The sequence below is a fragment of the Periplaneta americana genome, chromosome 3 (genome assembly GCF_040183065.1).
Source record: "Periplaneta americana isolate PAMFEO1 chromosome 3, P.americana_PAMFEO1_priV1, whole genome shotgun sequence".
Taxonomy (NCBI): Eukaryota; Metazoa; Arthropoda; class Insecta; order Blattodea; family Blattidae; genus Periplaneta; species Periplaneta americana.
In genome coordinates, this window is record NC_091119.1 from 45,190,810 (window position 1) to 45,206,417 (window position 15,608).

The 15,608-nt window shown below is 35.8% G+C and overlaps 1 protein-coding gene across 5 annotated transcripts in view; it reads right to left on the minus strand.

Annotated features, from left to right (window-relative positions):
* Positions 1-15,608, minus strand: part of Spag1 (Spag1 axonemal dynein assembly factor) — a 329,300-nt gene that overhangs the window by 33,894 nt on the left and 279,798 nt on the right. The window contains exons 1-2 of one of the 5 annotated variants that reach the window (XM_069820424.1): positions 7,410-7,485; positions 6,918-7,080 (exon numbers count right to left, since the gene is read on the minus strand). The exons of 1 other annotated variant lie outside the window; for it this stretch is intronic. In XM_069820424.1, the coding sequence (XP_069676525.1) occupies positions 6,918-7,063 (146 nt within the window). In that variant the 5' untranslated portion in view covers positions 7,064-7,080; positions 7,410-7,485. Of the gene's footprint in view, positions 1-6,908; positions 7,081-7,163; positions 7,486-15,608 lie in introns of those variants that run through there. 3 more of the 5 variants (XM_069820423.1, XM_069820422.1, XM_069820427.1) reach the window with 3 other exon arrangements.

Here is a 15,608-nt window from a genome sequence, read left to right on the forward strand (position 1 = left end):
CTTTCAGGTAAGGCTCCCTTTAAAGCAAATTTGAATAATTTCAAGGGAAAAATTGTTCCGGGGCTGGGTATCGATCCCGGGACCTCTGGTTGAACGTACCAGCGCCCTTTCCAACTGAGCTACCCGAGAACTCCACCCGACACCATCTCAACCTGACACCTGAAAGACTAGATTTGCATAATATATACGTCACTGTGTACGTTAACAGAAAACCACAATTCCAAGTCACACAGAGATTGTGTGCACTCGATGTGGGTCTTTGGCATTTTGTCAGCCCACGCGAGTTGTGTGGATATAAAGGGAAAAGTTGAGACGGTGTCGGGTGGAGTTCCCGGATAGCTCAGTTGGAAAGAGCGCTGGTACGTTCAACCAGAAGTCCTGGGATAGATACCTGGCCCCGGAACAATTTTTCCCTTGAAATTATTCAAATCTGCTTTACAGGGAGCCTTACCTGAAAGACTAGATTTGCAAAAAAAAAAAAAAATTTCTTAAAAATTACGTCAGCCAAGTGACCTTCATTGAAACGCACACATTCTTCGAGTCTGGCCACGAACTGTTGCATAACCCCTCTCAGCATATTAACAGGTATCGCAGCAACTTCTTCTTGTATATGGGCTATTCCATCTCAAATCGACCGAAATATAGAGAAAATTGACCCTGCAATTTTTAAATACAATGAAACTTTTTCTGTCCGTTGACAAGTCTGATACAATGCTTTGTGAAAAGTTTGAGGCATCAGAACTTCATAGTGTTTAAATTAAAAATATTTAAATTTATCGTATTTTCATAAAATTAGCAACTTTAAACTGTTGTGGCTCCAAAATTCTTTCACCCATTGATCAAAATCATGGTATTTTGATGCTGAGAAGTTAAAGTTTATATTGACATATAAACAGTTTTTCTTACTTTTTATGGAAATGGAGAAATTTAGATTTTTCTTCATTAAGACGCCTTTGCCCACGAAAAAATATTTTAAAAATATATGGTTAGATTCCGCATTGAAAGTACAAATAAACACATATTTTTTACTGGTGCATCATTGATAAAGTATTGAAAATATCAAATAAAGAAAATAAATAGTACGCGCATGAACTAACCAGCTGACTGTGAGGCAAGAGCTAGCCTAGGCAAGCAAGGCCAGAAGACATAAACACGTGATGTTTCATCTAGTAGCGCATAGCTGGAAACTTGTGTTCATAAACACAGGAGTAAAATGACGCCCAATACTCGCTTATCTTCAGCTCTTGGCCAGTTCGTGAGGTACTGCGCCGTTCCAAGTCTAGGGGTGTGAAAATAATCTATTTAATACCCTCGAAACTTATTGCCGAGCCACTAAGCAAACAATGCCGAATCCCTCTTAATAACACAAGGTTTTTTCTCAATATTTTTTACATTTTTACAAATGGGCAAAAAGCCTAAAAGTAAATAAAATCAGATTATCTGTCTCTCTGTATACAATGAAAATAAGGATTACTTCTTAACATAATCTACCAAATGTCAGCTTCAAAATGAGCTCCCGTTCAATGTTCTGCAGTAAACGGTTCCAGAGTTCTGAGAGCTAAAAGAGGCTTGTTTTTATAAAATATGCTAAATTTGTCGCTCAATAGTACAAAAACCGTTTGACTTTCGATAGTATATTTTTGAAAATGCACTCTCCTCAGCACCTTGTATAAATAGGGAAAAAATTAGAGTATTAAAAAATGCGAGGTTTTTTACTGATCGATTGTTTTAGGGCTGGAATTGTTCTGGGTGGATTACCTCCAAACACTTTCGTTTTGAGGTGTCCCCACTGGAAGAAATCACATATCGTGACCTAGGCAGCCAAGTGATATCCCCTTTCTGAGAAATGACGTGGCCCGGGAACAAAGCATTCACAGCATCCATTAAAATTCTTGCGGTGTGGCTTGTTGCTCCATTCTGTTGAAACATTGTGTTTTCATTCACTGGAAAATGGGTGAGCTGTGGTGTAAAAAGGTTCTGTATCATTTCAACATATCGCACTGAATTAACAGTCACTGTATTTCTGGCCTCATTCTCAAAACAGAATGGGCTGATTATTCCAGTTGATGAAGCCGCACACCATACCGTTACCTTTTGGGCATGGAGAGGTTTCTCATGACCATTGAATTCAATTAATTGCAGTTTGCAGTAACGATGAGCACCATTTAACAAAACATGGTAGAGACAAATAACTTGGTTACTAGGGAACGCAGAGATAGTGACATCACTGCCTAAGGATTCATAAATTGTAAAGTGAAAGGTAGACAAGAGACAGTTATATTCATTCTCACATAATAATAATAATAATAATAATAATAATAATAATAATAATAATAATAATAATAATAATAATAATAATAATAATCCGTGGCGCTACAGCCTGTGAAGGGCCTAGACCGACCAGCCGGCTGCTGGCCTCACGCCCACATGCCGAAGCAGAGGTGGACGATCATCCAACCAGAATGGAGGTATCGTGTGGTTAGCACGCTGATCCCCCCAGCCGTTATAGCTGATATTCGCAACCGGATTTCGCTACCTATCGTAGCTCCCAAAGTGCATCATGATGCTGGGTGGGCACCGGTCCCATACACTGGCCGAAATTTCATGAGAAAATTTCTTCCCCCATGAGGACTCGAACCAGCACGCATTCCATAACGTGAGTCCTAGGCGGGATGCCTTAGACCGTGACGCCATGGCGCAGGACTTCATTTTCACATACTCCCATCAAATCTTTCCATTTGACTGGCTCACTTTGTAGTTAAGTATCAGTAGTAATTTTCTGAATTCTGAATCATCAATGGGGGTGCTGGTGTAGTTTAATTTACAACACAGCTTCAATGGAAGAGAAAGCGCAGGTAGTTGTGGAAAGCAAGTCTATAATCACTGTTCAAAGACAATTTATATGTGAGTTCCATAAGCATCCACCTGATCCGAAGTCTATCAGACAATGGTTCACAACATTTTTGGTTACTGGCAGTATGCAAAAGCAGCATGGAGGAGGTCAGTACATATCTGAAAAGCGAGTAGAAGAGATTAGAAATGCCTCTGCTCGTAGCCCGTGCAAATCCACTAGGTGTGTATCACGTGAAGTGCAGATCCCCCCAACATTACTGAGGATCCTACCCAAGTGACTGTGGTTATATGCATATAAGGTGCAGATTCTTCACAAAATCAAGCAGACAGACAAACCACAGAGACAAAATTTCGCAGCTGACATTCTGGAGTGTTTTGACCAAAACCACGATTTCTAGAGTCTCATCATGTTTTCAGACGAGGCTACATTCCAAGTGTCCGGAAAAGTTAACTGACACAATGTTCGTATATGGGGCTCTGAAAACTCACGCAAAGTCCAGGAGCATATTCGAGATATGCCCTAAAGTAAAATGGTGTGGTCTGATGAAGGACATGATAATTGGACCTTTTTTCTTCTTGGAACCTGCTGTCACAGGAATTACGTATTTAGACATGCTTGAACAATTAGCATTTCCTCAGACAGCACAAAAACAGCCAAAAATATCTTTTAAAAAGATGGAGCACCACCTTAATGGAATAACACTGTGTGTACAGCTCTGAACAACGCCTTCCCAAACTGTTGGATCGGCCGCGGTGGTCCCATAGCTTGCCTCCCCATTCCCCTTCTGACATAACTCCTTTAGATTTTTTCTTCTGGGGCTATGTGAAGAACATTGTATACTCCACCACGATACCCAACATTAACATCTTATGTGCACGCATCGTGGAAGCAGTAGCAATCATCACACTAGATGTGCTTAAGCAAACCTGGTCAGAAATTGAATACTGTTTGGATATTGTTCGTGCTAGCAACAGAGCCCATGTAGAAATCTACTGATTTTTTCCATGAAAATATTTTAATTGTTCTTTCTGATAAAAAAAAATAATAATCTTCGTGCTTTTTTTTTTTTTTTTTTTTTTTTGAAAAGCAATGGAAACCAGGAAAGTTCAAGGGGTCCACCCTGTACATCTGCAGTCTTAATTACCGAGACACAGGGCTTCAGAGACATATATCCACAAAGCAGAGAATTTACTTAGGGATGAGAAACAAATTGTGGGGTGAGGAACATATAAGCCATGTGACAGTGAAGACCACTGCCTCTTAGGCCTACATCCGTGATCTCAAGATCATGGGAATCTTACCAATAAGACAGCAAACTCTCAAGAGTCCAGGCAAATACAGAGCCTATATGCTTCCTCTTTACAGGCTGCCTTAGGTTCCTTCTCACGTGACATTTTCCAGACATTTGAAAACAGTTGCAGGTCACTCAGTATCTCTCTTAGCAATCATATGTGATAGTGAAAGGAAGAGCTACTTGATAGAATACAAAGTTAGATTAAAAAGAAGTTGAGGCAAATCTCAACAAAACAAAAACTGAAACTGCAAGAAGTTTTAGTAAACATGATGAAGGATTTAAATATGGTTTATTTAACGATGCTCGCAACTGCAGAGGTTATATCAGCATCACCGGTATGCCGGAATTTTTGTCCTGCAGGAGTTCTTTTACATGCCAGTTTAAATCTACTGACATGAGCCTGTCGCATTTAAACACACTTAAATGCCATCGACCTCGGCCAGGATCGAACTAGCAACCTCGAGCATTGAAGGCCAGCGCTATACCAACTGCGCTGCCGAGTTGATGAAGGATGGGTGGAGCGGAGAAAAATTCTCTCCAGCACCGAGACTCGAACCCGGTTTTTCAGCTCTACATGCTGACACTTTATCCACTAAGCCACACCGGATTCCAGTTCTGATGCCAGATTGAATCCTCTCAGTTTAAGTTCCACCTCTTAGTTTCCCTTTAGTGGCCAACCCTCATGTACTGTATCACAGATGTGTGACAGTGGCACAATGTTCAACACACTATGTGCAGAGGTGCACTCATTACAAATGACTAAGTGGCTGGAATCCGACGGAATGAGTGCTATCTTAAATCACTAAATGGTTATTTACGCATATCATTATTGTGATGTACTGAAGTACATATGATATTTTCTTGCAGGAATTCTGCATTACCATATGATTACTGGTTGGGTCACTGGCTGAGAAGAAACTGTCTGCTGAAGGATGTACTGGAAGGAATGGTGAACAGGAGAAGAGTTCGGGGCAGAAGAAGATATCAGATGATAGATGACATTAAAATATATGGATCATATGCAGAGACAAAGAGGAAGGAAGAAAATGGATTGTCACTGTCGATTGGTAATGCTGCTAGGTGGAAGTAGATTACAGTTACTCCATGCAATTCAACTGAGAGTTATAACATGACTTCTTCTGTAGTCGGTAGATGGCAGCATAGTGAAACTGATAAAAGTTGTTGCCTTCAAAGTCCGTAAGGCTGTTCAATCTGTTATATACGTGATCTGGACTATGTAAAGTTTATGTGCTTACAAGTCATTTGTATTGGGAGATTATCCATTCATTAACTTACAACTTACCGTACTGGTTTACTTCGTATTTTTACAAATAAGACTAGACTATCCTGAGGAATAAATACCTATGCAATTAACAAATTCTGATGATAACAGCTTCTTCTCGAATCTCCTAACATATCACATATAACAATAAGCTTTTCTTTTTCTAGTGTAAATATCAACTAAATTAGGCTATACTGGAATTAATAATACCATGGAACATTTTCATTGGAAGTATGTCCTCAATTATGCAGTATGTTAAAATAATTTAAAACTTAAACCATGAGAAATTATTGAAGTACCTAACATAACTTATCTCCACAATTCCTATATCATCTGTATACTGGCATTGGTAAGAATAAGCCTTTGAAAAGAATATAACACTTCTTGTACACATGTAGGTCCTAATACATGCACAGGAGCAGACAACTGAATGAGTTGGTCCAGACAGTAGCATTTGAGATTCGCATTCAGAAGGTCCCGGGTTCAAACTCAGTGACCTACCAATCTGACTGGGGTTTTCATGGTTTCCCTCAGTCACAAAGGCAAATGTCGGATTGAAAATTTACATATCATGATGATTCATCACCGCTTCAATCACCAATATCATAAACATTAATCAAAATCTAAAATCAGTTAGGCCTACATGAACACAAGCCATCTAACAACACACAACAGAAACAGGAACTCAGCAAGAGCAACAACAGCCTACTGGTACAACCACAGATCATAAACACGCAATATAACCACAGATGTTAAGGCATTTATAAATAATCTTAACAAAAGAAAAAGTTATATCGAAGAGTAATTCTTTAAAAGTGCGTTACCAAAGGAAGGTGGGTATAATTTAGACAATGAAAACAAACGGAAGTCATTATTTAATACTGTGCTATTTCTTTACAATTGAGTTACCAAAGAAGGGTAGGATGTATTTACATGCTTGACTTCTAGTTGAGTCATATAGTACCGTGAGCAAAAGACAAACTGAGTGGCGACATCAATTTCGCACCGGAATATGGACGGAATGTTGCTGTAAAAGTGGTGGCTGGCAGAGAGGTAGGATCGCATGCCTTGCTTCTAAGTTTTCTGATAGGTACATAGATAGAATGCGAATTTTCGTAAGGTCGAGTATCAGTGACACTAGGTTTGGTTAGGCCTAATTCAGACATTAGGTATGCCTGCCTCGCATATACGCATTTCGGTCTGTATATGAGTATGGATAAATATCCGGGGTGTCTGTGTTTGTCGAATGCGCAGCATTATGATCACGAAAAGGCACTTTTCAGTGGCAACAATTTATTTTGTGTGCACAAGCTACGTTCAGAAGTTTATCACTTACACCACAAGTAGCCTACCGTAATATTTATAAAAAAAAAATCCATTTCTTAGTAAATCAGTCACATTCATTCAGCAAGTCTGACACGTTACAGAAAAAGAAATGGTGTAGAAAACTAAAGATTAGGCCTAATCTCTAGTATTACCTTTATTACCTTAATATTTTCACAATTTTTTCCAGTTCCTTTCGATCGTTACATTTTTCGACATATTCGAAAGAAAGATGGTCCACTGGCATTTCATACTTCATCAATAACGATTTCTTCTTAACAGAGATAACCTTCTCTTCTTGTTCAGTCATCTTGAAGTTCTTGGCTCCTCAAGGGACACAAAATGAAGAAAAACATTAGAACCCCATTCCCATATTGTACGAGAAAATAAGTAAATTAGCAGTGTCTTACTTTTGTATACATTAAATGTCACTTCAAATCATATAAATCTCATACTCGCGCAGAAAAGTCTTGATAAACAAGAAATTTCTGGAAACTGTCTCCATGGCAACGTATAAATAATATTCTATGTCTAATTTTCGTTATTTCAACGTAATTAAGAGCGCGAAATCAACATTCAAATAATCATCGATACCACAAGTATTATTATTTCATTATTATCTACCAGACTGACGAATAAACATAAAATGATCCTACTCTTGCTATATCACGTTGTTGTTGTCTGTGATCTCTTTTGTTTCTTGCCTTGCTTCCCTGTTGTTTTTTTTTTTTTTGTGTTGACAGGACCAATGTGGCGATCTCACCAGAGATTATAAGGCTCCTTGTAATTCTGTTCAGTTAATACTAGATGGCAGAAGAAGAATTTTATATAATATTTTGTTTATTTTGTTTGTCAGTAAAAGTAAAATGGCTTCAGGGCAACAAAACTTGAACTCTTAAATATCGTCATGTAATGATTCACATCAGGGGCGCATCCAGGATTTGGCTTTGGGCGGAGGGGGGCTTCAGACAATATACTGTACCTGTACCGGTACTACTTGCAATGTTACCTTCAGAGCACATATTCATTCATTCAAAAGCAGGTCTTTCACTGCAAACCCAGCATTCTCAAATCTTTCCTATTTTCTGCCTTCCTCTTTGTCTCTGCGTATGATCCATATAGCCCTATCTTTAAGTTGTCTATCATCTGATATTTTCTTCTGCCCAGAACTCTTCTTCCGTTCACCATTACTTCCAGTACATCCTTTAGTGGGCAGTTTCTTCTCAGCCAGTGACCCAACCAATTCCTTTTTCTCTTCCTGGTTAGTTTCACCATCAGAACACATGTAAAGTTAAATTTAATTTAAATATTAATTTCATTTGTTGCAAATATTTTCGAAGAATGTTCTTACATTTACAAACACAAATGTACTTTATGGAATAAAGGACACCGACTTACAAAATATGAGCCTATTGAAAATTTTTAGTATATCTGCTTGCCTGCTACTTGTTCTAAAGTACTGTACTACAGTACTTAAATCTCATTTTCAGAGAATGTCACACTTTAAAAGACTGGGTCATATAGAAAGCCAGAAGTACAAAATCAAGCCTTCTTCCACCCTCATAGTCACAGTATCATAACGAGATCGCGGAATTTCATGCAATTGCATGTTTTTATTGATTTGGCATATTGAAAAAGTAAAACTGATTCTTTGCCGATCATGGTTTTTATGTTCGAATGAAGCCAACTTTACTTTGCACAAATGCATATTTCAAGGTTTTCCCTTTTAAATGCATACTATATATTTTTATTTTGCATATTTAAATATATTAATATCTTTCCTTGTTTTGCCCGATTTATTAGCTAATTTCAAATTTTCTCTCTGATTAAAATGATCTGCAAGAAATATAAAAATTATGTGACAAATGAAACCAACAATTACTGTACCTACTTAATTACTATTGAGGGCATTAAATTGCTGCGACGACAATGAATATTTCTCCCTACTGTATAAATTGGCTCGTTTTCCACTTTAACATGACATTCCTATCTCTGTGTAATGTTCCAGGAGCCAGGGCTAAAATACATGTCACCTGGATATCATTCAGACTTTTGCTCTGATTTCATAGAACCAAAAATGAATGTATTTAGACACCTGCGACAATAAAGTTACATGGGGTGTAAATTTTCATTTCAACAAGTTTTACTGCACAACCAAGTGAAGAACCAGTGCATGATCGATCTGCTTACAAGTTTAAAAGCCGACATATTGAAATAAAAAATAGCAGAAAAGATTTATTAAAGAAATAGGTTTCTGAAGACAAATGTTTTTCTACTGACGAGAAAATCATCTTTGTGCAATATGTGACAAACAAATAAACTTCAATCATCTAATAACTTGATAATAGGCCTATATCTTCATTGGATTTTTTTTTTGTTTTTTGTTTTTGTTTTTGTTTTTTTTTTTTTTTTCAGAAATGAATTTTGTTATTCGGAGTTTAGGTAGGCCTATGTTTTTAGCAATTGATAATTCGCTTTATTTGCTACCGTATTCATTTAGTTAAGTTAGTTTTTGTGCTGCAAGTGCAGTATGAAAAAAAATTCAAACTTCAACAATATAAAAGGATGGCCCATCATCCCAACCAAAGAATTAAAGAGGGCCTTATCTCTAAAGGCTTTCAGACTCTGGGTGGAAAAAGAATGGATTTCATAAAGCTCTCCGAGTCTGTGGCTGCTGTGAATTTGCCTTGGCAGTCTTCGAATAACGTAGTTTTTAGAAATTTTCTAGAAAAATATACCAATAGAAATATCCCTGACAATGCAAGGTTTATACGACACAATAAACCTCTAATATGTATTTTTTACTGCATATATTTCAATTTTTAAGAGCATATTTCAATACTCTTAAGTACTGCATAGTTGTATGCATATTTTCTGTTTTTTTTTTTTGGGGGGGAGGGGGATAAAGTTCCGTTGTCTAATCATAACACTGCCACATTGAAAACAAGTAACTTTGTACTGTATATATAATGTTTGGAAAGAAATTATATATTAATTTATGAATTAAATACTATTATAGTCACAATCATGCCATGGTATGAAAGAAAAATTTCACAACCTTGAGCGGGAATCGAACAGTATGATGATGGAAAGAGAACTTAGGCTTTGGAAAACAGGAAAAAACTCAAGCCAATAATCGAAACAGTCATACTATGTGGACGACAGGATCTGTCATTACGTGGTCATAGAGACCATGATGAGTTTTATGTAACTAAACCCCCAGTAGAGAATGATTCTAAGAGCTCGCGTAAATGCTAGAGATAGTGTTTAAGGGACCATTTCTCGAGTTGTGATAGAAATGCTACTGGCTAGTAAACATACCATTTGACGCTATTGTTGGAAAAAAAAAAAAATTATTATTATTATTATTATTATTATTATTATTATTATTATTATTATTATTATTATTATTATTATTATTATATTTAAAAGTAGTAAAGTTGTGTATGTAATCAGTCTTTTGCATGACATTCTCGTACATTTGGCACATGGACAACCCTGTTTCATACCTCGTACAAATAATTGAAATTCATGTGATTCTGTAACTAAAAGAAAAATAGTTCGAGATGTGAGCGGTGCACAATGTTCCTAGTTATGTGTATTCTGTTGAACAATTTTCTCTAATGTGTGCTAAGTAAAAGATGGTGGCTTGAAAGCATACAATAAATATATACAGTATATTATGTGAAATTTTTACAATTTACGCCTGTAGACAATGTAAAAAGTGAAAGTTTAGCACAAACAATTGGATGGGCTAAAAGAGTGTGATATCAACACAGTATCTAAAAAGTCAAGGATACGCTGGAGCTGCTGCCATGTGTGGCCTAATTCCTCAAGGATCTATATTAGGTCCCCTACTATTTCTAGTTTTTATAAATTATCTTGCCTTCCTAATAAAAGATGTAGGTCATTCCATATTATTTGCAGATGACACAAGTATTGTAATTACAGCCAATAACTCCAACACATTCCAATCTTCAACAGAGGAAATTCTCTTCAAAATATGTGACTGGTTCTCAGTCAATAAATTAGTATTAAATTGTAACAAAACTAACATAATTCAATTTAAATCCTGTCCAAATTCAACGTCGCAAATTTCTAACACAATAATTAATAATAGATCCCTATTAGAAACAACAACCAAATTTCGTGGCTTAAAAATCGATAATGTGTTAAATTGGAAAAATCATATTAAAGAAATTACCCCCAAACTAAATTCAGCTTGTTTTGCTATCAGATCTATGCAAAAGATAGTAAATGTCAATACCTTAAAAACAATATACTTTGCATACTTCCACTCGGTAATGAGTTTTGGAATAATATTCTGGGGAAATTCCACAGATAGTAACAATATATTTCTATTACAAAAAAGAGTAAGTAGAATAATAGTAGGTGCCAAATCTAGGGAATCGTGTAGGACTATTTTAAAAAAACTACAAATAATGCCCATGGCTTGTCAGTATATCTTTTCATTAATAATCTTCCTCGTATGTAATCGTGAAAACTTTGTACCGGAACTAATTCAACAGTTCATAGCATAAATACATGTCAAAAAAATGACTTTCATACTCCATCGGCAAGTCTATCGTGCTATCAAAAAGGAGTGCATTATATGGCAGTAAACATTTTTAATAGCCTCCCTATCGATATAAAAAATGAAACTCAAAACATAAAATTATTTAGGGCCAAATTAAAGAAGTATCTAATTTCTCACGCCTTCTATTCTGTAGGTGAATTCATGACATTCAATAACACTTCATGAAATTGATACTAAAACTTTGTGTTGTACTAGTAGACTACATTGTAAATCTCGTCTGTATATATTTCATCTAGACTGTGACTATAAATTAAGACTTTATAATATTATTAAGTTTTTTGACTTGTTCCATATTCTAGCTGTAAGCATGTATGAATACCATGGAATGTTAATAAATACAATACAATACAATACAATACAATACAACTATTCACCTCGCGCTTGCTATGCCATGTTCTCGTGCTACTGGTAGGAAGGTTGCAAGTACTTTCAGTCAGAATATATAGGGGTGCTAAATTATAAATATCACTAAGGCATCATTAAAATTGCCTGCAGAAATGGCAGTATGAGAACTTAGCTTGAGAATGAAAAATTCTTTCCATTTTACTGGAAATACAAATAAAATCTGGTTCTGGGCTTCCTTAGTCCCCCCCCCCCCCCCATGGGTGCGCCACTGATTCACATAACAACAATGGTGAACCCATTTCTAATGTGTCTGACATGGTTAAATCTTTCTCAATCGGTGTGCCAACTGTAGCAGAATTTCACTACGCATAATGAAATTTGAGGCTTTGGAAGTTGTAGCAGTGATAATCGAAATCCTCCCGAAATGTAGCGGAATTAAAAAAAAAAAAAATCATGTTAGGAGCTTATATTTGAAATATTTCTCTGAAACTTCCCAATGAATTTTATTCGTTTTTATACCCGTATTCCTTTCAAGAAAAGTATTTTTATAGTCATGCGACGGTGATTGGTCCCTTTTGTCCTACGGGTTGGTCACCACCCAGTATTGGATGATTTAAGTGGATATTATTGTATAGTGTATCGTGGTTTTAGGTACTTTTTGGAATTTTGGTTATATGAGAAGTCGTTGTATTGAAAGAAGAAGAGAGACAGCTAGTCATCCTTTCTTTCCTCGAGTTGGATTTGTTTTATATAATTTATTTCTTTTTAATCTGGTTCATTTGTTATCCATACCTTGGACAGGAAGAGTTAAACTATGTCAAGTGTGTATGTGTATGTGTGTGTCAGAATGATTATATCTTGGATTTTATTGTAATAATTGTAACAAACAAACATACATACTCACTCACACTCACACACACACACACATACACACACACACACACACACACTCACACAATCACACACTCACACACTCACACTCACTCTCATTGTATTAAAGTTGATGTTTCATGGTGAAATTGTTGTATAGTATATTTTGTTCTATGAGACAAACCGACGGTGCTTTTCTCTATGTTGTAGCTAATAAGCTACGTCCATTTTCGGCTTTCCCCTTCGAAATTTTCTTGAGCTTCTTCAGTGGAGTGGCGAAACCCGGAGTGAGGCAAGTGGCCAGCAGGCTTGGAGCTCACATATCAGTTTTTACAGCCCTAACTCCTTTGGAAGGACGCGTTTTCACATACCTTTGAAGTTTCTCCTCCCATTTCCCTCTCTCTTCATTCAATAAAAAGATCCATGGAAAGAACTAAAAGGGGGTTAGGGCACAGCAACCTTTACAACACAATGATCAACATAGGTACATCCAACATCCAACCCTAGGAGTATTTCTGACGATGTTTTTAATTCTTCAAATGATCAGCAACGAGATAATGGAATACATGCGAATGAAACCATGCACTGATGACATCATAGTCAACATTAGAGCACTGTATTATACAAGCAAAACAATCCGCCATTTTGAATCCCACAGTCAAGGCGACATAACATGAGATCTTGTACCGGTACAAGAACAAGATTACAGTATGTATGTATCCAATGCCTACCCACTTCACTTTATGCAAGAACAAGATTATGTACCGGTATGAATGTTAGAGGTTGGGAGACAGTAAACTTTCTCTAACGAGAAATTCCAAATTGTAGTAAACTTTCACTATAGTTGCCCGTGAAATAGGCAAATACAATAATAAAGTAAATCCATGTAAATGAATTAAAGTTCGAAAGAATATTAAAAATATAAAGTAAAGTAAATCTTATGTGCATTAATTTAAGTGAAAATGAATGAATAATTACTTTTTAAATATTGAAGTATAAAGGCCTGGGTGGCATGGGTCGTGTAATAAGAACCTAAAAGGGAGAGGTTAAACTAAGGGAAAGAAGAAGAAATATAAAATAAAGTAGACCCTATTTAGATGAAAATTAATGAATTCAGTAACTAATTAAAAATATAAAGTAAAGTAGTCCCTATGTGGATTAATGTTTCGATGAAATTTAATTTATCACAAAATAGGCTATTAAATAGAGTCAATACCTTATGTAAATTAATGTTTCAATGGAAATTAATCAATTAATTTAAAGGTAGAAAGCAATTACAACTAATAAAAAAACAGAGTTGCGCTTGGAAACTCGAACCCTCGAACTTCTAACTTAAAGACCAGCATTTTGACCACTAGACTACCAATGACAACACTAATATGAAATAGTGCAGTCTGAATAAATGTTTCAGTGAATGCACAAGGTCGTGTCTCAAAGCTACATTTTCAGCTGAAGTGAACTAGAATGTTGACTAAATAGCCGGATGTGACGTCACAAGTCATGATCCAAAGCTACATAGTCCATAGCAATCAAGTCCGTAGTAGCTAGTCAACGAAAATGCTTGCTTGATTGATGACTTGTTCACTAAACAAACATGGATACCTCATCAGCAAATGGGGTTATGAAATCTGAAAATGCTTTGGAAGTGAAAGAATGTAAATATAATGTAGAATAACACGTTAACTTTGAACACTTATATTGTTAGTACCTTCTGTAGAATGTTTTAAACATTACAGTACTGTAATATATTAAGCCCTTATCATTTCCACATAACTCGTAATGAAACTGCATTAGGACACTGCCTTCTTAATTTAGTGCTGCACCGTAATGTCATGGTTTTCAGAAAAATAATCTATGAAGAAGGCCATGTTTCAAGCATACATGTTCAAAGCTCCCTAGTGTGTAGTTTACAAGTCATCTAGTTGCTAGTCACTAGTGTGTAGTATGGACTTGAGCTTTGAGACACCCCTGATGACTACTGAATGCAAATATTGGAATCACATTTCATTTCTTGGAATATTTCATTATAAAATATGTTGCATCATACTTACATTAAAATTAATTATTTATTGTTGGCGTCCAATCCTTGAGTCTCGAATTTATGAGCCACTTAGGCTATTTCATCTTTCTTTGTCAGCAGAAAAAGGTAGAATTTGTAGACTTCATGATTACTAGTATTTGTACAATTTGGAGCCACACAACCAACAAGTGCGTAAAATTAATAATATAGTTTAATGTTTAAAACTAAAATACATTCACATCTCATATATTTTACTCTCCGTATTGTTGTTTTCGCCACACAGACGTCACGTCACGTCACGTCACGTCACGTCACGTCACGTCACGTCACGTCACGTCACGTCACATATTTATCGATTTTCAGATTTTTGCTCTATTAAATAACTTAAATAGTGATACAGCAAATAATAAAATATCCTATACCGGTATGTAATTATATTTCTTTGTTTCGAAAATGTAAGAATTCACAGTCTCCTATATATGGCTGCCATAGGATGAATAAATGTGTTTTTTCTTCCTACTGAAAAGTTTTATATTTTGCACATAGGAGTTATTGCAGGAACAACGACGATATGGTAATCTGAACTGAACTTTATTTCATCGTCCTTAGCAACTCAAACATTGGATTTAGTTACAGAATTGAATTAAAAACTTTTTCCCCACTCTTAGTAAATATATTGTTATTACATTGATTCTAAGGAAGTCTATTTTACCGTCACTTCTTTGGTTTCTATAGGAAACGGGAGATAAGTAAAAATAAATGCCAAGATACATTCATTCATTCTTCTGCAACAACTGAAATTTATAAAAACATTTGCAATTATCACTTTATTAATTTTATTATTTATTGTCATAATTATTATTAAAAACTCACAAGCAGCTTTTAATGCTTCTTCAACATCAACTGAAATCATATTTAAAAACTACAATACAAATTTTCAAAATTCCTGTCATACTTCTCTATGTGTAGCCTAAATAATTTACAACTTCTATAATAACAAACAATACAAGAAATACTGAAATG